At 39.1% G+C, this 15,000-nt stretch overlaps 2 protein-coding genes across 4 annotated transcripts in view; one reads left to right on the forward strand and one right to left on the reverse strand.

The window, feature by feature from the left end:
* Window positions 1-2,185: 2,185 nt before the first annotated feature.
* LOC137974622 (tetratricopeptide repeat protein 28-like) overlaps window positions 2,186-15,000 on the reverse strand; it is a 28,467-nt gene continuing 15,652 nt past the window's right edge. For 2 of the 3 annotated variants that reach the window (XM_068821536.1, XM_068821535.1), the window contains exons 3-4: window positions 2,760-6,762; window positions 2,186-2,321 (exon numbers count right to left, since the gene is read on the reverse strand). In XM_068821536.1, coding sequence (XP_068677637.1) covers window position 2,321; window positions 2,760-6,694 — 3,936 coding nt within the window. In that variant the 5' untranslated portion in view covers window positions 6,695-6,762 and the 3' untranslated portion in view covers window positions 2,186-2,320. Of the gene's footprint in view, window positions 2,322-2,759; window positions 6,763-13,768; window positions 13,842-15,000 lie in introns of all 3 variants that reach the window. The other variant, XM_068821534.1, reaches the window with a different exon arrangement.
* LOC137976840 (uncharacterized) overlaps window positions 14,027-15,000 on the forward strand; it is a gene marked incomplete at its 3' end in the record, with an annotated part of 2,090 nt that continues 1,116 nt past the window's right edge. The window contains exons 1-2 of the mRNA XM_068824177.1: window positions 14,027-14,211; window positions 14,403-15,000. The exon at window positions 14,403-15,000 is cut by the window's right edge and continues 1,116 nt beyond it. Coding sequence (XP_068680278.1) covers window positions 14,039-14,211; window positions 14,403-15,000 — 771 coding nt within the window. The remainder of the gene's footprint in view (window positions 14,212-14,402) is intronic.

The raw sequence follows: 15,000 nt of genomic DNA on the forward strand, positions 1-15,000 counted from the left end.
TGGACAGTGAATTGTCTTATCCAACGTTAGATGGTTTCCTTACTTACTTGACCCATAAAGGCGCTGTTACACTCGCAATTTTTCGAGCAACTTGTCTGTCAATTTTGTTTCGACAAGAGTTCTCACACTGCAAAGCTATTCGCTTGACGGTTGTTACACTGGGCAACGTTTCTTGCAATTTGTCTCGCTTTCGATGATCTCATGAGGTTAAAGGAACATTTTATTTTACTGGCTGATGACGCAATCCGTTGAGACAGAAGTTGCAGGGCAGAATTCACAGCACGCATTGCTTGAAACCTTCGTTGCTAATTTGCGTAAACCAATGCGCAAAGTAGCAATGGATTCTACTTTCCCCGAAGAGTTCTGCAATTTGTCTCACCTTGTTTTTGGCAATGGTTAAGTGTGCAACTTGCAACTTGTTTGGCTATGGCGTTTCAAGAGAAGTTGCATGAAAGATCGCAAAATGCAACAGAGCCTTATATTAAATTAGGGTTTCAGTTTAAAACGTATGTTAAACATTCGGTTGCGTTACATGACCCGGATATCCAAATACCATCAGTGTGACCATTGCGACGGAAATGGTCTAAATTAGAGGCCATAGTATAGACTGCCTGTAGGCTTTCGTTCCCTTGAGGCTCAAACCAACACTTTCAACCAACTGTACTATTTGAAAGGATTGAATCTACCCCAATTATTTCACATAACATCAAATGTTATGGTACCAAATGAAACACCAATCATGCCGCTAAACAAGGTGCACTCTTAAATGCGACGTAAAAGTTTATCATAGCAACGAACAAGCCTTCTAAAAAAAAAACCTTATATTTTGTCTTCAAAAGCTTATATCTCAGAAACGAACTTGGGGACCACCATTTTTTATTGCTGTAAAGTGGTTAGCAGGCTAGGATAAATGTCTCTGCAGAGGTATAAAAAGTTCTCTGAAGCGGAATCAGGGCCACCTTAAAATTTTCCAGTTGTGAAGGTGGCTATGAATCTGCTCCAGATATTTTTTTCTAAATTTTAGCGGATTTTTTAGTTCCTTAACTATTATTCCAGGAATTGAACTACTTTCGAATGCAAACACATTCTTTCACTTTGCTTAAAAACACCACCGATAACTCGAGGGAGTACGCCCTATAAAGAACTTGGAAATTTATTAAGGACGTTCGCGCGAAAATTTCCTAACATGATGAAAAGATGATGATGAGTTGGTGATGTCAGAAATGTCAAAAAAATGGGGGGTCACCGACTTCGACTTCGACTTCGGAAGAACACCCTAAATCTGAGAAAATCCGGCTTCTTTAGCGAATAAGGCCACAGTATCTGTAAGCCCAAAAATATTGCAATTACATCTTTGAAGTGAAATGTTCTCTAACAAACTTTGTTTAAGTGGACCCATAAAGTGAATTTAGTTAACTGTTGAGGTTCCTTAAAGAACAAGTTTGCATTTAGCGACCATAGTTGAATGCGCCTTGCAGCCGCAAAACGGCAGGATTCCATGTCCCGAGGAAAGAAATCTAACTTCCTACTTTGATTTTTTGTTCATTTTTGGACAAAGTGGAGATAATTGTAAATAAAATCTGTTTCTGAAAAGAAAAGTAGGGGTTACCGAACATCCAAGATCGTTAAATCCACGCAAAGCTATAGCAATGGCCATCTGCCCTATCATTGTTCATTTTAGTACTTAGCGCGCGCGTTCGATGCATGACGTGGCATGTGAATTTGCGTGCGCTGTAAGGATGCGCAGTAGCAATTGGCGCGAACGTCCTTAAGAAAAGAAAAACGTCTTCTTCATTGCTGATGATTTCATTCATTTGTTATGCAGAAGAAAAGGAAAAAAACTTTCACCCGTTCTTTCCCTTCTATTTTGTGATCTTTGAATGTTGCAAATGTTTCTCTTTTGCTTATCACGTTAAAAGCCTGATTTTAAGGGTCATCAGCAGAAGTGTTTTTTTTTTGTTATCGTTCGAAAGTGGCTTACACTCATACAACAAAAACAGTTTCAAAGAACTAAAGAAAACATGATTTTTAGCAACTGAAGCAACACTGCCTATAGAAGTTATATAAGTAACGAAGTATCAAAATTACGGGGAATACTAGCAATTACTATAAATCTAAGCTTTCTGTCATAATTTCACTTACAATAATCTCAGTCTGTTGGTTTAGGTAACGCAGTAAACTTCTTCTAAACCTTTGGAGCTTGTTCTACTGACATAACGATGATTGTCAACCCGTTCTAATGTTTGTTTTTTTTTACAAGTTCGGCAATCACTGAAGCGTCAGCCCTGCCAGGTAGTTTCCTAGCTTCATCGACATCGATTCTGGAAAAAGAAAAAAAACAGCCCTAAATGTAGCTGGTTCTTTCGAGCGTACATGTACAATGCGCCGATGCAAATGGCTACGTGCAGGACGATGCTGTCTTCGAATTCCTTACAAAAGATGAAGTTTAGAGATCTATATATGGGAGAACATAAACACCAAAAGAGACATCACGAGGTGAAAAAATGAGCCATCTTCACTAGTTAACAAGAAGTCAGAAAAGACTGAATGAAAATGTATCCTTTACGCTACTGTGCATGCGTGATAGGCATGTGGAAATTACATTTGTGACTAAAGCATGTTAGAGGAAACTTTGAATTGTTTATACTACGAAGCTAGCATCTCGTTATCATGCCATTTTAGGCCTATTTGATTCCTGTCGTCAGTTTTCCAGCTTGAAAGTATTCTTGTTTTCTGAGTTAAACTCGAACTTCACTTACCATTTTTTTGGAAAATCAAGCGTGACATCATCGCCAACCAGCACAAATGGCGCCCAGTGCTTTATAGCGCAATACTGCTTTGACTCTCGAAAAGATTTCATTGCTTGTTGAAGAGCTGTACTTGCGCTTTTTCCATCTACCAGGTGCTGGTAGAAGCTCCTCATGAACAGCAACGTTGCCTCGTCATCAATTGCCCAGAGTGACACCAAAACAGACCGAGCTCCAGCACAAAGGAAAGCCCTTGCAATTCCCACCACTCCCTCAGACTTCACTTCTCCCCGGCCACTGTGACAACAGCTCAGCACAACTAGTCTTGCTCGAAGAGAAATTTTCTGAACATCCGACATTTTCAAAATGAAGTCTTCCTCTTTGGGAATTGGCGATTTCCGTTCGGTATTTGGGGTTAAAGCAATTTCTCCCGTTTCTTGGCATCCATGTGCTGCAATGTGAACTAACGCAACTGATTTCATACTTTTCATCACCTCAGATTTCGTGGCACTTTCTCCAGTCAGCGGTGTTGTCTGAAGAAGTCGTCCAATCATCTCTACTTCATGTTTTGCGTACGGAAGCTGTTCCAAAATGGGCTCCCCTTTCTTGTTAGTAACTTCTTTCAACCACGGATCACCTACAAGCAGTGCTCCAGTCTTACTATGGAAGTCTTCACGTGCACCAACGATCACGTTAAGAGCGGTCAACGAGGGAACGGTGCGGATCCTGATAGATTCACTTAATGCAGAATATGGAGCCAAGCAAAATGGTCCATCGGGAACAACGATCAACTCATTTCCTTGGAACAAGTCTGCAATTGGCCCGAGTAAGACATCATACAACGGTTGTAAAGAGTTAACTGAGGATGAGGATGGTAGAACTGTTTTCTCAGTGATAATTTTTTTGCTGTAAGACAGGTCACGGCGAAGTGGATCCAAAGAACGATTCTCGCATCTGACACCATCCCTTACGCCGATCCCTTTGAAAATACTTTCCATCAACAAATCAGCACTTCCATTCTCGATTTCGTTTTGCCGAAAGCTCAGCTTGCTGTCTTTTCCTAGCACCCAAAACGTGATCTTGTTATGGTCAAGTGCCACAAAAACGGCTTGTGAAGGTAAAAGCTCTAATGCAGCTGTAAGAGTTTGATTCGGAGCAAGTGCAGAAAATGACGGAAAGTCAGTGCCGTATTGATCTTTCAAAATATCCATCAAAGCCTGTGCACGACCTTCCTCAGCTGCATACAAAGCTTCTTCAATCTCTCCATTCTTCAAAAGTGTCCTCCACAGAGCAGTGTATGACAGGCGATAAGAATCACGAAAACTTATTTTCCATTCATCTTCTGACTTCAGACTACGCCTTGTTTTATCAAAATGTTTTATACTTAAACGATAGCAACTAAGTGCATTACTCAAGAAACCCAACCATTCATGATCATGACCTTGCAAATACCAAGCCATTCCCTCTCCTAGACAGTTACCGATTTCCTTGAAAATACTAAGACTGTGTTCATGGTACTCCAAGGCTTCCTTAAAATAACCTAGATTGCCATAGGCAGTTCCCAGATTTCCATAGGCTGATCCCTCCCCAGTCCTATCCCCTACTTCTTTAGCAATACTAAGGCGTTTTTCGAAGTACTGAATGGCTTGTTTAAAATTACCTAGACTAAGATAGCCATTTCCCAGATTTCCATAGGCTGATCCCTCCCCAGCCCTATCCCCTACTTCTTTAGCAATACTAAGATGTTTTTCGCAGTTCTCAATGGCTTTTTTAAAATTACCTAGACTAAGATAGCCATTTCCCAGACTTCCATAGGCTGATCCTTCCCCAGCCCTATCCCCTACTTCTTTAGCAATACTAAGATCTTTTTCGTAGTACTCAATGGCTTGTTTAAAATTACCTAGATTGCGATAGGCATTTCCCAGATTTCCATAGGCTGATCCCTCCCCAGCCCTATCCCCCACTTCTTTAGCAATACTAAGATGTTTTTCGTAGTCCTCAATGGCTTGTTTAAAATTACCTAGACTAAGATAGGCATTTCCCAGATTTCCATAGGCTGATCCCTCCCCAGCCCTATCCCCTACTTCTTTAGCAATACTAAGATCTTTTTCGTAGTACTCAATGGCTTGTTTAAAATTACCTAGACTAAGATAGCCATTTCCCAGATTTCCATAGGCTGATCCCTCTCCAGCCCTATCCCCTACTTCTTTAGCAATACTAAGATCTTTTTTGTAGTACTCAAGGGCTTGTGTAAAATTACCTAGATTGCGATAGGCATTTCCCAGATTTCCATAGGCTGATCCCTCCCCAGCCCTATCCCCTACTTTTTTAGCAATACTAAGATGTTTTTCGTTGTACTCAATGGCTTGTTTAAAATTACCTAGCCTAAGATAGGCATTTCCCAGATTTCCATAGGCTGATCCCTCTCCAGCCCTATCCCCTACTTCTTTAGCAATACTAAGATGTTTTTCGTAGTACTCAATGGCTTGTTTAAAATTAGCTAGACTAAGATAGCCATTTCCCAGATTTTCATAGGCTGATCCCTCCCCAGCCCTATCCCCTACTTCTTTAGCAATACTAAGATGTTTTTCGTAGTACTGAAGGGCTTGTTTAAAATTACTTAGATTGCGATAGGCATTTCCTAGATTTCCATAGGCTGATCCCTCCCCAGCCCTATCCCCTACTTCTTTAGCAATACTAAGATCTTTTTCATAGTACTCAATGGCTTGTTTAAAATTACCTAGACTAAGATAGGCATTTCCCAGATTTCCATAGGCTTGTCCCTCCCGAGCCCTATCCCCTACTTCTTTAGCAATACTAAGATGTTTTTCGTAGTACTCAATGGCTGGTTTAAAATTACCTAGACTAAGATAGGCATTTCCCAGATTTCCATAGGCTAATCCCTCTCCAGCCCTATCCCCTACTTCTTTAGCAATACTAAGATGTTTTTCGTAGTACTCAATGGCTTGTTTAAAGTTACCTAGACTAAGATAGCCATTTCCCAGATTTCCATAGGCTGATCCTTCCCCAGCCCTATCCCCTACTTCTTTAGCAATACTAAGATGTTTTTCGTAGTACTCAATGGCTTGCTTAAAATTACCTAGACTAAGATAGGCATTTCCCAGATTTCCATAGGCTGATCCCTCCCCAGCCCTATCCCCTACTTCTTTAGCAATACTAAGATGTTTTTCGTAGTACTCAAGGGCTCGTTTAAATTTACCTAGATTGCGATAGGCATTTCCCAGATTTCCGTTGGCTGATCCCTCCCCAGCCCTATCCCCTACTTCTTTAGCAATACTAAGATGTTTTTCGTTGTACTCAATGGCTTGTTTAAAATTACCTAGCCTAAGATAGGCATTTCCCAGATTTCCATAGGCTAATCCCTCTGCAGCCCTATCCCCTACTTCTTTAGCGATACTAAGATCTTTTTCGTAGTACTCAATGGTTTGTTTAAAATTACCTAGACTAAGATAGGCATTTCCCAGATTTCCATAGGCTGATCCCTCCTCAGCCCTATCCCCTACTTCTTTAGCAATACTAAGATGTTTTTTGTAGTACTCAAGGGCTTGTTTAAAATCACCTAGATTGCGATAGGCATTTCCTAGATTTCCATAGGCTGATCCCTCCCCAGCCCTATCCTCTACTTCTTTAGCAATACTAAGATCTTTTTCGTAGTACTCAATGGCTTGTTTAAAATTACCTAGACTAAGATACGCAATTCCCAGATTTCCATAGGTTGATCCCTCCCCAGCCCTGCAGCCTATTTCAATGAAAATATGTAATGCTTGTGAAAATTTTTTTATGGCCTGTTGATAATCAGGTAGGTTGAGGTAAGCAGTGCCGAGATGAAAATGAGCCCTTCCTTCACGATATCTGTCTTCTACACTTATTGCAATGGCAAGCTCTAGCATTTGCTGCTCTACAGTTTCTAACTTTCCATCTACCATTCTTCAATAACTAAATGACAATGAAAGCTTTTTCGATGAGATGATCCAATGTCAAATCAAGGATGAAGCTGGAAGGAAAGAAAAGTAAAGACGCTTAATGTTTAATCTGCTCTTTAAAGTAATAAAAGGTTATTCAATATCATGTATTCTCTGTTACCAAGTTGAAACGTTGAAATCGACGGTACTGAAAATTATCCATTGCTGTTCATTACGTATCTTACCACTCAGTCCTATTTTTTTGAGTTTTCAAACCACTGTAGAATTTTTGCATGATGATTTTTAACTCCGTAAATTTTCACCCTTGTCAATTTATCCTCGCTTATTCTCCCCATAAAGCTGACCTTGTTTTGATAGAAACCTCACTGTATTTCTTTTTCAAATTCCAACTTATTAGCAAGAGAACATCATTAACATAAGAAAAGCAGGGAGGTCTGTATCATGACAAGGTCAACTCCAACTTCACTTTTATTTAAAGGCCAGGTAACTAAGCACATAACTGTAACAAAAATTCTCTTTAATCGAGTTTTCGAATGGTCATAAAATCTCTTATTATTTTACATATATTTTTTTTACTTTTGTATGCCGATTGCCAGAAGCCCAGCGACCCAAAAAGGTGATCCCCCGAGTACATACTCATTATTTACTCAACAGAATATTGTTTTTTTTTTGTTAGACGAATGCATAAATAGGTTAAAGGGCAAAAGAGGTTTCAGAGTGCAGCTCGGAAGTTGCTCTGGCAACAAAGCGATGGAAAGATTTTGTTGAGTATGCGATAAACAAAAATGTGTATGAACGTGCTCCTGCATTTTGTGTTTGATGGTCACTCGTGATCGGAGAGTTCCCAAGTCGCACTCGCCAGGGGAACTTTCAACTTTCACTCGTGTCCATAAGTCACGAAATGCATTCGCGTTCATAAGATTTTCTATACACATACATATTACATTATTTATACACGGTAAAGTCTTCAGTATATATTACAGTGAGAAGTTTCATTACAACTAGACTGTTTTACAAGAGTGTCATGTGGGAGCCCGACCGACAGCTGCTATTAAGTTGGTCAATTTCCCCTTTGAAATATCCTAGGGAATCTTAATATTCGTAAGCCGACAAGCAAACGTATCCTTAACAGTGCCCCGCTATAACAAAAAGCACGCTTCCAATAATTTGTGCGTGGCATAGACAACTCGAGTTTAGCCTCAGAGTCTGTAAAGTTAACTTTTAAAGCTAAAGCTAAAGCTATAAAAGGTAAAGTTATACTGTGTAATGCGGGTATAAATAAATTCTGGAGATACGCTGGGGAGAGACCTTTGATCATTTTAAACATCAATATGGCTTTAATCTTTTTCCGGCGTGTAATATTAGATTATTCCAATTAACCATATTTAAAAGGAAACTGGCACTTTGTGTTGTAATTGGACCTGGCAATCGCCCTGGCAGCTCTATTTTGAAGGTTTTGAAGTTTATCACTTAAAGTTCAGTTGGAATTGCCCTAAAAGGAGCTACAATAATCAAAGTGGGGTAAGATGAACGCTTGATAGATTTGGAGGGCAGTACCTTGTTCTGAGATGAATGGTCTTATACGTTTAAAGGCGCCTGTAGTTGTAAATATCCTCGCACTAATTTCATCTATAGGTTTAGACAATGAGAGGTGGTCGAATTGTCGAGGTTGAGCCAACCTTCGCTTTCAAGATCGTGTAAGGGATGACCTGCAGTATTACCGTATCCAAGTAAAGGGGTTAAAACACGCATGTGTACCGGAAGCCGGGTTACAGCCGAACTGTGCCTTTCGACACCATTCACATTGTTTTGTTTTTTCTTATTTCTGAAGCCTCATTTTAAGAGGTGGTAAGATGTTTCTATAAGCACCAAGCATTTTAAAGACTTGACTGGAAGTTTTAACTTCCTGTAAAATCTAACATGGACGAATTTGCAATCATTTTTAGGCTATTTGAGGGAAACAAAGATTAATTTAAGCAACATAAACAAAACTGACTTTCGCTTTAGTTTCTATCAATAACGGAATAGACCCTTCCACGGTTTTTGACCGCCATCTTGTCTGGGGGGCAAACACGTGCACGGCTAAATTTACAGTAAATGTATGGGATTTTGGCCGACTTTGAACCGCTGTAGCGCAGCTCAAAAGAGACAGATTTCCAACTTTTGCCACTACTTTAAGTACTTTTATTGATATCATTCATTCAACAGAAAAATAAAACCATTAAGGAGAGTAAGACGTCCGTAAAGTCGAATAATAAATCTTCTTATGTTGCTTCTAATTTCGCGGCAATTTGCCGTGTTGATTTTGGAAGGGTTTGTATGGAATCTTAAAACTTCGTTTATGGTCGTTGTAGCCTGAATCTGTTCTTTATATTTCATGAAAGTAATCTCAGTATAAATGCCTTTTAACACACACTATCACTGTGGAGATGTGTCTTTTTTTAGCGGTGCTACAGCGGTTCAAAGTCGGCCAAAATCCCATGCATTTACTGTAAATTTTGCCGTGTTTGCCCCCCAACCAAGATGGCGCCAAAAACCGTGAAAGGGTCTATTGGCTTTGGTTTAAACAGCTTCAAGATTTAAGCCATGAGTGGGTGCAAAAATCAATCATTTTGCGCTAACACATTCAGCCTTTTACTGAAGGATAATCCGAACAGGAGATATGAAACAGGAACTGTTTAGTCAATGCTACTTTCAATGGATGAGTAAGGTTGACTGTAGAAACGGACGTATTAATGGAACCACAGAGCACAGAATAGTGAAAGAGGGAACATTCCCTTTTTCGGGATGCAATTGCAACAGGTCAATATCTACATATTTGAATCATGGATGACTGCAACTTACCAATAACTCCGAATCACACATGTCACACCCTCCTTTTTTTAACAAGTCATCCACTGAGCAAAAGAGTCCTGCTTTACTTGCTTGATCATTAAACCAATGAAATCAAATAACTCATGTCGAGTTTGGCAGTTGAAAACCGAGTGAACTAGAATGCGGTACAATAGTGAACTACCGCTTTGGAAAGAACAAGAGCTTTAGATATTCCTTCTGAAAAATCAGTTGCTTCTTGAATCTTTACGCATTCATGCCACCTTGTTTTGCATTTGACTTACCAATTGCTATATGGCAAAACGCGTTTCAGTTAGTCAGAGAGGTCTAAACGTTACTTATTACTAAAAGCCCAGCACAATGACAACTTCAGCAAAGAAAAAATTAAAGGAGAGGACTCGTCATAAAATGTCCCATTCGTTTATTTGATCATAGTTGACTGGGTGTTCACAATGATTTATAAATGCACGCCAAGGATCAGCGGTTCATTGAGCAAGTTAGAGAATTTATTCATCAGCTATTAGAGCTTTAAAATTACAAACTGTGAAACATCATAAGTCCATCACATGTAGAAAGGAATTGCGTTGCGTTTGGGTAAGAACATTATACTCTATGTTCGAAGCCTTTTTGACGGGAAAAGGGCGGGGGCATTGAGGTCTTTTAGAGACTGCAAACGCCCTTTCCCCTAAAGAAATCACCTGAAATCGCTTCTACAAACTGAATATCTGAACATTCCAAATACATAGTTGATGCATGCATGATATGAACTAAACTTATTCATGTTATAGTCAAGTATTTGTGGATGCCTTGGTTGTGAATAACGCATATCCTCTTGTTTGTGTTTTTCGGCTTAAATGTAAGATATCCAGATCCCCGCCAAAAAAATGTCCCTGAGTGGATGGTAATACATCGCATAGGAAGGTTTTGAGATAGTTGAAGAGAGCGGAAAGAAAGATTTTGCTACCAAATGCATGAGTGGTATCGATAAGGCGGAACAGTGAACTGTCACGAGAAAAGAATAGCGACAATTAAATAGTCATTTATGATGCTTCATGCTTCATACAGTCTGACTGATATTGTTGGCAAGGCATTGCTCTGGGCGAGCTCCGTTTGCTGGGACACAAATAATACCACATTTGTTTGGGATATTTTGGCCAAGCCCTGATGGGCTAGGCCGTTTATTGAAAATCAGCGTGGTAACCTAAGAAAAACCCAAATATAGAAGACATGATCATAGCAAAGGTGAGGGGACACACGCCATCCACAACAAAGTAAAAATAGGGAGGGTGGGGAGGGAAAATTGATTTGACTCTGTTGAATCAGCCTCCGCTTAGCTTGTACAAATGGTGAAGGATCTAGAGAAAATCCCGGATGACAGAAATGCCCAAACTGCAACATGGGAAATAACTAACTAAGCATGTCACACTCAGCATAAATCCATTTATTTCCTCTTGGCAATAAACTTCCTGCATCGATGGAGTTTCGAATAAGTTAAAAAACAAGAAAGCCTGAGATAATTTCATTTTGAGCCGTTGTATATCGTGTTATCATGTTAGACTAAATATGAAAGGAACACATTTCGTGTAACTCTAACATAACGGTTGTGACGAGAATAAACATTTTTATAGATCTGCAAAAATCGGGTTTCTTTATCTAAACCTCAATTAGATGGCTTATTGGACGCCCTAAGACGTAACAAACTCGGAAAAAAACTCTGGAATCAAACAGGATGACAAGTTAGGAACATCCTGCTTTTGGGCCATAACGCTTGACTGGTTAGGCAAAATTGCCAGATACGAAAAGTTAAAAGTAAGTTAAGTCTAAGACATAATTATAAAAACTAAAGTTTACCACGAAGCAGGAAGATAACATCGATCAACGATTTACTTCACCACTGATGCAAAAGACATACTTCAAGTACTACTATGACCAAAAAATGAATTCTCCTTTTTCTTTGGATTTCAAAACTATGTTAACTCAACACTACGTGACCCAAGTTTTAAGACTTGATTTCAAAAAGACACGTGTTTATTTTAACTAATTTTTGAGAGAGCTGGATCGAGCAGAAAATAACGTAAAAGACTCATTAGTTTAAGAATGCAATGCGTGTGTACGAGGCTTAATTAATATGCAGCACGGGAGATTCGGGCTTTCAGACTTTTAAACTAGTGTTTTGCATACAAAATGAACTGCGTTTTCATCTGGTTAGTAAATGACGTCACTTTCCCTAGACCCTACCCTCTGAGGTCCCTCGGCCAGTTTTGAACGTGAGTAATGGCGGACCGTGAAATCCAAAATTTACACTGGAAGTAAACAGCCTTTGGATAAATATTTCGCGAATGCCAAGACTCAACAGGCCGTTCTTCGCAAATTTCAACTTTTATTTAACTGATGTCGCTCGTCTTCAACCTTTCTTCTCACACAGCTCAACTATCTGACAACGAACAGAACTTTTGCAAAAAAAAACATCCTAACACAATGAATCATTTTTAGAACAAGACGCCGACCGGAAAACGCGGCATAAACATACTTTTACCGATGTATGAACACCTAATCAACTTGTCAGTCGGTTCTGACGATAAACCACTGATTTCCGATTTAAATACAATTTAAGGAATCACAAATTGTTAAAGAAAACTACTGTCACAGAATACAACTCAACTTTCTCAACAAATATCCAAGAGCAAAATTTTGTCATTGAGGTGTTGAGCAAACACACAGAAAATCTGAAGAAAAAACTTTTGTTCAATTCAAACAGGCGTTACGGTTGTTTTGTTAAGCCTGCAGGCCTAGGATATTGTTCATTCGTCCTGAATTTTAATCACAGCCGTTGGCGAACCGGTATAGTCAAGCACACAACGCTAGTTTCAATACCCTTGAAGTATTAAAGTATTTAAGATCATTAGGACGAACTTGAAAATTACGGACCTTTTTTTGCTGACTCACTCAGAAAGACACAGCATAGTAATTAGAGCGCGACCAAAGAACGAAATCTGCAGTCTGAAAAAAAAAAAAAAGGAAAAAAAAAAAAAAACACGAATAACGAAATGGAAATACTCTTTTTCTTGGAATGATCCGCGCCTCACAAATTACTTTCTTTGCCTCAATGACTAGAAACATACACTTAGTTTCCGTTCCTTTGTGACGTTGTGAAACTAATCTAAAAGATTTAGCGTGAATCAAACTTTAAAAAAAAGACTATAACAAGCTGTAATGGTGTCAAAAGCAAAACGCACGCATTTTTATCTTTAAATCGAGTTCTAAGATACAGTGACACGGCTTTTTTTGATAAGCTTAGCAAACAGAAGAGCATCTTTTGGGCCACCCTGATCTCGATTAAGAAACTGACCATAAGTGCATTGTTTCTAAGTAGCGATGTTCGGATGGAATTGATTATTCCTAAACCGTTCTATAATCTGTGGAGCACTCAACTTACCTTTTGCAAATAATTTAAAAGACTGCGTTTAAACAATACAGAGATTACAGCAAGACGAGAAGACAACAGTTTGAGAGAATCGTACTTGGCGAAGGCGCGGAAAGTGATTTGTTCAGTTGCAGTTTTGAACATATAGCGGAAATCGCTCTATTATCAGCTCTTTGATTTCACGTTGTTTTGACTCCTGCATTACCACAAATATGATAATGTAATGGATTTGATAATAAAAAGTACGGGCAGAAACATACTTATCCAAGACAACGTTTCGGTGTCCTCATGAAACATACTTATCCAAGACAACGTTTCGGTGTCCTCATGAAACATACTTATCCAAGACAACGTTTCGGTGTCCTCATGATACCATCATCAGGTCAAACATAATATTTTACAGATAACTTGAATATTAATGTTGAAGATTAAGTTCAAAGTTACGCATGTGACCCGTTATCAATATTTTTTTCACAAAATGTTCCGGAATCGTCAAGTATCATCACAGAAGACAAGAACATCATTCTAAAAGCTTATTCTACGCAAAAAGTAGGTTCTAAAGGTAATTTTGAGAGTGGAAATCACGAAGCATGGTATATTTAATTAAGTTAACAGAACAGAAAGACGCCAACCTCATTTTGACACGAAAATGCTTTTGCAATAAAAACTATCCAGTTAAGCTCGCATATTACAAAACATGATGAATTTATAAAGACCACCTTTTCCAGCGAAATATTTTTCGAAACAAATAACATATTTGTTATTAGAGGGAATCTTTCTTTCAAAAAATTCTTGGCTGTCACATTTCATATTATTTTTACCTGAAGACTGTGCAGACAACAGAAATCACAGATCCACTAAAGGTGTTCCATTCCTTCTCTGTCTTTGTTGAACCTATAAGTTACCAGAGAATTTTCCATTTGGTTTCAGTGTTCTACATAAAAGCACACTTGGTAAGATATTAGAAACAACAGCTCACTTCGATTTCGGCTCGACGGGCTATACACCCTATGCAAAATGAAAAGGGACTGGGAGCGATACGTGCGAGAACGAGGCTAGTTGGGCCTTGTTCTGTTTACTCGTGGTAAAATATGGCTGCTGATCAAACTGTAAGTGCCAGCCGTCTTTCCGAGGGCGATATACCAGGAGCATCTCTTCAAGGACGAAATCCTACAACACTCACCACGGATGAGCTTCGCTTTTGGTTAAAATGTCGTGGCGACCCGGCAAAAGGATTAAAAACAAAGGCACAGTTAGCAAAAAGGCAAGTAAGCTTATCGATGTATTTCTCAGTAGTCGTAATAATAAGGGCTTTTTTATACTGTACTTGGTTAAAAGGATTCGATATTTAACATTTCTTATTTCTTATTTCAAGTAGAGATCAGGAGATTTAATGTTTATTTCCGTCGCTTACCTGTTTCTGCACAATTAACTGGTGTGCTAATTTTTCCGTAGAGTACTTGAATATGTGGCTTCTGGTCGTGATAAAGATGTTGTGGATCCGGACAAGAACCTTATTTACACGCGTCGAAAGCAGAGACAAGAAAAATTACAAATTCGAAATGATCCGTTGCTAAAGGAAAGTACTGTAAGGTTTCCATCAACTGGGTGGTCAACAAGCTTACAACGAATGCCATTGTTTACAAAGGCAGAAATGGATTTGCATGTCTCTCAGTCTGGGAAAAACATTGACCGAAGTAAACAGAGCCATACAGTTCCAACAAGCATGAGAAAAGCCAAGACGTTCCTTGAAGACGAATACTTGAAGGACGTAGTTGCTGCTAGTGACAATGAATATTTCTTTTTTCAATGTTTGTGTCATCATAGCTTTAAAAAAAATGAAGCCCCTCATAAATTAAAAGTTGCACTTTGTTTAGTGAGTGGAAGTGTAAAGTATGCTTCATGTACGTGCGTGGCGGGATCTGCTGGCTTTTGTAATCATGTACTTGCACTTATGATGAAACTTTGTAAGTTTAGCTTGTATAGCTGTCAAAATGTCAAGGAGTTGGACCATGAATCTGATATGGCACAACCTAAGGCATGCACCTCCAGT

The sequence above is a fragment of the Montipora foliosa genome, chromosome 11 (assembly GCF_036669935.1).
Source record: "Montipora foliosa isolate CH-2021 chromosome 11, ASM3666993v2, whole genome shotgun sequence".
Taxonomy (NCBI): domain Eukaryota; kingdom Metazoa; phylum Cnidaria; class Anthozoa; order Scleractinia; family Acroporidae; genus Montipora; species Montipora foliosa.